Source organism: Falco cherrug, chromosome 10 (assembly GCF_023634085.1).
Source record: "Falco cherrug isolate bFalChe1 chromosome 10, bFalChe1.pri, whole genome shotgun sequence".
NCBI classification, from domain to species: Eukaryota; Metazoa; Chordata; class Aves; order Falconiformes; family Falconidae; genus Falco; species Falco cherrug.
Genome location: NC_073706.1, coordinates 10,253,701 through 10,261,820, shown reverse-complemented (window position 1 = coordinate 10,261,820; position 8,120 = coordinate 10,253,701). Strand labels below are relative to the sequence as shown.

General features: G+C 45.1%; 1 protein-coding gene across 2 annotated transcripts; it reads right to left on the bottom strand.

Annotated features, from left to right (window-relative positions):
* Positions 1–21: 21 nt before the first annotated feature.
* CSTF1 (cleavage stimulation factor subunit 1) lies at positions 22–8,108 on the bottom strand. Of its 2 annotated transcripts, XM_055721622.1 has the most exons (7): positions 7,897–8,108; positions 7,133–7,303; positions 6,324–6,519; positions 4,726–5,003; positions 3,720–3,917; positions 2,726–3,116; positions 22–1,226 (listed from the first exon to the last, which is right to left on the bottom strand). In XM_055721622.1, the coding sequence occupies exons 1-7, from the start codon at positions 8,014–8,016 to the stop codon at positions 967–969; spliced, it is 1,614 nt and encodes a 537-aa protein (XP_055577597.1). In that variant the 5' UTR covers positions 8,017–8,108; the 3' UTR covers positions 22–966. The 2 variants fall into 2 exon arrangements, with proteins under 2 accessions (XP_055577597.1, XP_055577598.1); XM_055721623.1 differs by lacking the exon at positions 7,133–7,303.
* Between the last annotated feature and the right edge of the window lie 12 nt (positions 8,109–8,120).

Below are 8,120 nucleotides of genomic sequence, written 5' to 3'. Positions count from 1 at the left end.
AAGAAACAGTGAGTCTGGGTCTCTGAATAATTAAAAAAAAATTTGTAATTCAAGTGCTGTGTAACAGAGAACAAAAATTTCTCAATAAAATGAAGCAAAGTGACATTTTTGAGGTACATATACAAAAGCCAATGTGCACAACAGTTTCTTTGAGAGGATACCAAAGGTCTCTATAGCAAAATGATTCCCATTTTCACATGCTGCAGCACAGCCACATTTTACAGTTGCAATGTGGATATCCCATGAAAATACTATGAAATTAGAGGTCCCACTTGTTAAGATAAATTCAAAAGAAGACAAGATTTCAAGTCTGAGCTTTAATACCAGAACACGATTTCTTGAATTCATCTAAACAATTTAAAATCCCGTTTCAAATTCTCGTGGCACTAGACTGGCTCAGAATTGAAGGTCCACTTGGCCAATTAAAAAAAAAAAATAATCCACCAACCCCACCTCCCCCCAGACTAAAAGATACAAAACGGAGCTTTACAAAGAATAAATCAGAACTGAAGGCAGCTTAAGGCTTCATGAAAATACTTGCCAAGTTCTGCTATTACTTGTGTAATCCATTCTTTAAACAGACTTCAGTGGGATTGCACAGATACAATGCAGAGCAAAACTGGCTCACACTGCCCAGTTTGAGCAAGATACAGTCACATTATCTTTCGCAGGATTTAGAAAGACAGGAGAAAAAGTTTAATCCTTCCTGCAAGGATCATTTTATTCTCCCTTCCCCAACTCCTTGAGTACAATTAGAGATGACTTACAAAAATTAATGCCACACACACTAATAAAAAAATTAGCGTGGGGCAAAACTTAAGTCTCAGTATTTTGGTATTTTTCTGCCACATTTGACAGAATTAAAAAATAGACACAGCACGGCTTTCATCTAGGCATCTGTTGGCAGTACAATCAATACAAGATGATATAATGAATCTGGATAATGACTGTTTTATAAAGCTGTCCTTAGTCTGTTGTTGACCTCCTGTACCAAAATCTAGCCCTGTAGTCATCACTGCAGGTCATGAAGCCAGGATTGGTAGGAGAATGGACAATACAACGGACAATGCTGTTGTGCCCAAGAGAAAGAAGGTTTCTCCGTTCAGCAGTTCTTGAATCCCAGCAGCAGAGACTTATGGTCCTTTCATCTGGCAGCAGCACATAATCTTCTGTGTGGTTGAAGACAGCTTGTGTCCTGTGTACTTGTCGTCCACTCAATCCAGCTCCTAAATACATGCAGCAAAATATTAACCCAAACAGGATCAATTTTAGAAAGGTTTCAAAGACCTAAGAATAAACCTCCCGTAACTATGAATTTCTGCAGTCTACAAAGGAACCTCGTTTTCTCAATCTACCATTTCCCCATACAACAGGTGAATCAATAGTATTCTTTTGCAGTTATATACATGGTATATTCTATAATTTCTTAGAGGACAGAGAGATTATCTACTCCAACCACATCAGTGAACTCCAACCACTCAGTATGAGTACAATCACTTAACTTTTAAGAGCACATTTGCCTTGTATTTTTTTTGTATGAGGCTCACAGCTGTAACTAAGGGGAAAGACCACAGTTAACGAGAACCTGTGTATTTTACTATCAATGACAACTTTTGTTTTTAATGTACTTATCATATGGCACATTGTATGACCTACCCTGGCCATACCTTCCCCTCCATACCCTTCAAATAAAATGTACGTTTTATATATAGGCATTTACTTTGCAATACATCTGCAGCCTACCTGATATTTTGCAAAAGTTTGTGAAGCAGGTGCTGCACCCTGCTGGCTGAGAGCAAGTGAGAGAAAAAGGACCGTATGCACCCCAAAAGCTGATACACAAAGTTTTCTATATCCTCTCCTCTTTCACACTATGAATCCTACTGCTTAAGCATGTTACTGCTTGATGCAAAAGCCTCCCCCAGCACAGAGCTGCTATCATATGCAAAGCCTCTACATCCTTCACCATTTAAGTCCTGCTGTGATCAAAGCATGGTATTGTCAGCATGCTCCTTGCACACAATTCCATCCTTGGGGGTGGTGGGGGGGAAGAAACAAATCAGTTATTCTGAAAAATAGCTATATTGCCATGGCTTACTAGAGCCATCTTTTGCAAAAAGTGCAATGGTTAAAGCAATTGCCCCAAAGTATAGGTTCAGTTCCCCCTGTCTGGGTGGGTACTCTGCAGGAAAGCGGCCTATTCTAACCAGAAATGGGTTAGGTATTAAATTTTGACCCTTCCTGTTTAAATTGTGCCCCTAGCCTATGAATAAATAGAAAAGTCTCAAAATAAAAATGATCAAATGATCACCAGCAAGAAAAGTGATGATGCTGTTGTTTTAATAATCACTGTTTCTAAACCTGACGAAAAACTAGAGAACAAAATCTTCTGCACAAGCATGCTAGTCCTGAGGGCAGTGTTCTTTTTTTACTTGTCCTTAATTTAGTGATAATTTCCCTCCAAAGCAATGGAGTAACAATGTTAGCCTGAGCAGGTTTTGGAGACTTTTCTAAATATGTTTACACCGACTAACATACAAAAATCACAGCTTGTCTTCTGGAATTAGTCTACATTAAGTGTTTCCAAAAATTTAGGGCAATTTATCCTCAAAGCAGCAGTCTCCCATTGCCTTTAAGAACTGCTATTCTTCTGACAACATTATCACACATGTTCATGGGTCGGTACCTGAAAAAGAAGGTACCTGGAAGGTCACCTGCCACATACCTGTGTATTTGACCAGTGTTCGACCAGTGGATATCTCCCACAGTTTAGCTACAGAGTCTTTTCCACTTGACAAGATGTACTTTGAATTTTTGGAAAATATAGCAGAACAGACTTCGGCTCCATCATGTGCCTTCTCAAAAGTAGTGATACAGCGATTTGAAACACCATCCCACAGTTTGATGCATCCATCCTTACTTCCCGTCACATACATGTTTGCACTTGCGTTGTAATTTACTGAACATATGGCATCAGTGTGCTGATCTTGAGGATTGCAAGACACAAAACACTGGAAAGTATTGATATCGTACAGTCGTAAAGTAGGGTGCTGGGTACCAACAAGTATGAAATCTCCAGAAGGGTGAAAAGAAATTGAGCGCAACATCTCTGCTTCCTGTTTGATCAAAAACACACAGTTGGTGTAAGAAAGAAAAAAAATAGTAATCTGAAAGTGTTAATTCTGGTGGCATTGAAGTGCTAAAAAACTAGTTAAACTACTAGTTAGGACAATGTGTTCTGTTTTTGCAAAACAGAAAATGCTTCCTATAGGATTAAAATGTCAGGCTACCTTTAAATGTACTTTTTAAAAAACACGTTTTACATTTTTAAATGCAATTTTTGTCCTAGAGCCGCTTGCAGTGCCTGCTCATTTTTGGGATATCGCACAAAAGTTACAGGCTTTGTCAGCCAGTCACACCCCCCAAAGCCCACCACCACACAATCCCGAACCCTCCTCCAAAACAAAGATAATACAATTGACTTCAGTTACCTGTATTAGATTTGGTCTAGATTAACAAAAAGTAGACAGGCACTAGATTTAAAGAATATAGGTAGCCATTATGCACAAGTTCTTAACATATAATTACCATAACGTCTGCAAATTTTTTAGCTGCGTACTCCTATATACCTAACCACTTAAAACTCACACATAACTCACTGATAACTCAGCATTTATACATTAAAGCTTTGGTTGCTCTGAACTGGTATTGTATCGAACCTGTATATATTTGAAGGCTCTTTTGGCAGAAGGTTTTGAATAATCAAACAATTTAAGTGTGTAGTCCCTTGAACCAGATGCTAGGATCTGTTCTGTTGGATGAAAAGCTAAACACGTAACTTCATCCACATGATCGTACAGAGTCCGAATAACGGGGTGATTTTCCATGTTTTGCTGCGCTGTCTCATTCATCATGACCTAAAAAGAACATTCAACAAGTCAGTGTTAGAAAACAGAACACACTTTTGACAGGAAAAGTAGGTTTTATGCTTGCCACAGCAGCCAAACAACAGCTACCTTTCTGACACGTGACTAGGCACATAATCAGTATTATATTAAATTATTTGAAGGCCCATTATATAGTGTTGTCAGGTAAGATCCCTCTATCTTTACAAAAGTTGACTGACTTGCTCAAGGAGAAACTGGTTTCAGTAGCAGAGAACTAGTGCAAAAAACTGTTACCACCTTCATAAACAGTCCAAATCAAAATACTTGTATTCCCTTAAGAATTAAGGGAAGCTGTATCAACTGGGAAAACAGCAACATTTACTGAGAATGTGGTGTGCATACTGTGCAAACCACCCCCCTCCCCGCCTTTTAAATTGCTACTTGGTAACTGTACTGCAGGAAAAAAACAATGAATCAAACAAATATGTATTCTGTGAAACTGTTCTGAAACACACAGCCACTGGAGAATGTAGAGGCCAAAAGTGTAAGTGGGTTCGAAGATGAACTGTGCTCATAAAACAAAACAATTATCAGCAACTATTAGAAGCAATTTCTGGCTCAATTCTCTAGACTGCTGCCAGAAGTTACACAGGTATACTTGCCCTATTTCTTCTTCCTTTTCTTCAAGGGTACTTTGTGAGCCGCTGTTGGAGTAGGAAATACGCCGAGACAGATATTTAGTCCAACCCACTGAGCTGGCCGCAAGGCACAGACATGGCATGAAACAGACAGCACCTCACGAATTCACAAAGCGGTTATGATTCAAGTCATATTTTACCTCAATAGGCATAGCACTTTTGGCCAACATTCTCTCTGTATCGAGAATTTTTATTGAGGCATCAGCAGATCCTGTAGCTATTAACTGTCCATCTCTGCTATACGTAGCTACACGACATGGTCCTTTATGAGATGTGACATAACAAGTCTCATATTCAGAAGCCTCGGGAGACATGGTCTGCACATCTGCATCAAATTCCAAGTCAATTCCTGTGCCTGGAGCTACTGTATCTGACCGTCCAATTGCATATTGAACAGCACTGTCATCGTTCTCCATTCCTGAAAAGAAAGAAGTTGAAGCACTTAAACCAGGTTCACCTTCTCCTTCGACAGACAGCCCCTGCTGAACAAGGCTAAGCTAGCAGAGCAGATTTGGTTGTACAGCAGGATTTCTCGTGACACATGAGAGGTACTTTGTCTACACTAGAGCAAAACACATTTCTTCAATTAACTGTGGAAATACAACCAGCTAGTATTGTAGAATGTTAAGTACTGGTAAATGCACTGGCAATCGGTTACTGGAGCCATCAACAGGCTTGTAGTCAGCTCTTCGCAGAGGGAAAACCAAGTCCCAACACCATTACATGAGATCCTAGCATTGCAAATGGAAATTTTTATTCCTCTTCACACCCACTCTACAGAAGGGTTTTTTTTTGTTTGGTTGGTTGTTTTTTTTTAATTTCCAGGATACATCTACAGAACAAAGACAGTTCAGCACTGGAAGTGGTAACAGGGCAGGCACAAGAATTTTCAGCTATGTGCCCAACAGTGGCCATCAACCAATCAAATGCAACAGAAAAGATTTTGTTGCTTTCATGTACAAATTGCATGTCTAGCATTCTTATTTCAAACAGACACAGGGCTTCATATATTTATACCCTTGGAACTCAACTAGTTCAGGCAGCAGAACCAGTTCAGTTACAATACAGTGAAGACATGATGTTACTGCTAGACCTCTTCCAGTAACTTAGCCAGCTTGTTTCAACAGCAGCTCAGGTATTTTGACTACATACTTGTGGCACAGATGTACTTTCAGAGAGAAAGATGCACAGAGAGAGAACAGGCAATACCTTTGCTGAGGCCCTAGACTCCAAAGCTTGTTTTCTTGAGACTGACATATGAAGGCTAGTGAAGACTGCCAATGGAAGGGCGTGCTCCCTTTCCAACAGTGTTACAAAGAATCATATAGAAAATATTTCTAAAATTGGCAGAGAACCAGGTAGGTCAATCTTCTATTAGGCCTGTGAACCCAGTGATCCCGTTTACTGGAGTGTATTTTTTAGAAGGCTGCCAGTCACCCAGAACCCTGAGCAGGTACTCGTATGCATTACAGAAGTTCAAACAAACAGAATCTGACAACGCTTGTTGATCTGTTTTGATTTTAATGCATACAAAAAGATGAAACACAAGGCTAGAATGCCCTTCAAAATGAGCCATGAAGGCAAAGGCTGTATCGCAATATACAAAATTTTGTCTATTACTAGACAAAACCTTTGTGTAAAAGATGTCTTTTCAGTAACACTGACCTCTTAATTCACAAGCATTTATGGTAGGGATTTAGAAACTAGACTTTTATGTTAGCTTTTCATTCCAGCTTACCTAACTTAATTAGGTGCAGCAGTTGTTCAGATGGTGCACAGACCGATTGTGGTTTTATTTCATTTATCAAGCCATTGGCAATATTTATGTATCCATCATATAGCAGCTGACTAATTATCAGTTTATAAAGTTGCTGACGGTCTTTCAAACTGACTTTTGTTCTATACATTGTGAGCAAGGAATGCCTTGGAGGGGCCTGAAATAAAGAAGAAAAATCACATACAAGAGACTTGCAGGAAACAACCACAACCTTTAAATAAAGCACATCCAGCTGAATTTCAGTGCAGAGACCAAACACTACCATATTTTATGGAAGAATCAGAGACACAGAAATGAAATGGGGGGGAAAAAAAAAAAAGGAAAAACCTGTTGCACTTGTTTGCTGTAGGAATGAAAACCTGGCCAATAAACAGCATGTGAACCGTATTACCGAGGCAGGGAAGCCGGGAACAGCGCGGCGGCGGCCGGCATCGCTCCCCGGGCTGGAGCGGGCACCGGGGGGCGGCACCGCGGCAGGCGCAGGGCAGGCGGCGGCCCCGCAGCCCCGACCCGCTCCCGCCCCCCGGCCCCGCCGCCTCCCCGCCCGGCAGACGCCGGCGCCCGCCCGCCCCCCTCCGCGGCCGGAGCGATGAGCGGGCAGGGAGGGGGCGTGCGGGAGAGGGGCTGAATGAGGGCGGGCAGTGCTTAGCCGGAGAACGGCGGGCACACAGGGCGGGCTCCGCAGGCCGCCTCGGGCGGGAGCCGCGGGGGGCGAGACCCGGCAGCGGGGCCAGCAGCGAGGGACAGCGCGCAGCGGCCCCGGTACCTACCGACCCTTCCTTCTGCCTCCCTCGCTCTCCCCCTAAAATGGCGACCGGAGCCCGGAGCGCATCGATCGGCGGCGGCGGCAGGGGAGGAGGCGGCGGCGGCGGCCGGGACCGAAGAATGCTCCTCCGCGAAGGCTGCTGCATCGAGCGCCCGCAAATCGATTGGAGGCGACTCTTGAAGGAGAGAATCGCACCATCACATGACCGTGACGCCTCGCGCGCGCGCCCGCGCCCTGGCAGGTCCCGCTGTGTCACGTGACGGGTGACGCGCCGCGGGAGCCCCCGAGCGACGGGGAGGGGCGGGGGGCGCCGGGCGGAGCGGGCGGCGGGGCGGCCACCGGCAGCGGCCGGGGGTCCCTCTTCCCCACTTCCCCTCCGGGGCGCCGCCGGGGCCGGCAGCGCGGCGCTCGGGGCGGGGTGCGGGCGGCAGGCCCCGCCGGCGGGGCAGCCCGGGAGCCGCGGGGGCCGGCGCCTCACAGGAGGGTGGCTGGTGGTGGGGGATGGGGGGGAGGGGGGCCAGGGCTCTTTTGTGTCCCAGCTGCAAAGCTCCGAAACGCTGCCGCCGCTGAGCCACCGGGTTCCCGGACACGGGGACGTGAACGGGCTGTGAAATAAGTTGTGGGCGCTCAGCGCTGCAGGCCTGCCCGGCGGTTTTGGCCGCTCAGGCAGCACAGTCGCAAGCACCTCCCGCTGCCAGGCTGCTCCGTCCGCCAGCAGGCTGGGTGCCTGTCCCGAGCGCACCCCCCCCTCCCCACAGCCCTACTCACGTCAGCCTCAAGAAACGGCAGTCGAAGTGGTCGCGGGTCAAGGAGGGGGGTCGCCATGCCACCCATGCCCCGTGGCAGCTGACGTCTATCACATGCTGCAGCGACACGACGACCTGACATCTTCTTTTTACCTATCCTGTATGACTTGTAAACACCAACACACACACCAGGGTCTCCTTCGCACTTGTTTTCAGCACCGCTGAGTCAGTTAAAAGTTGCCTTCG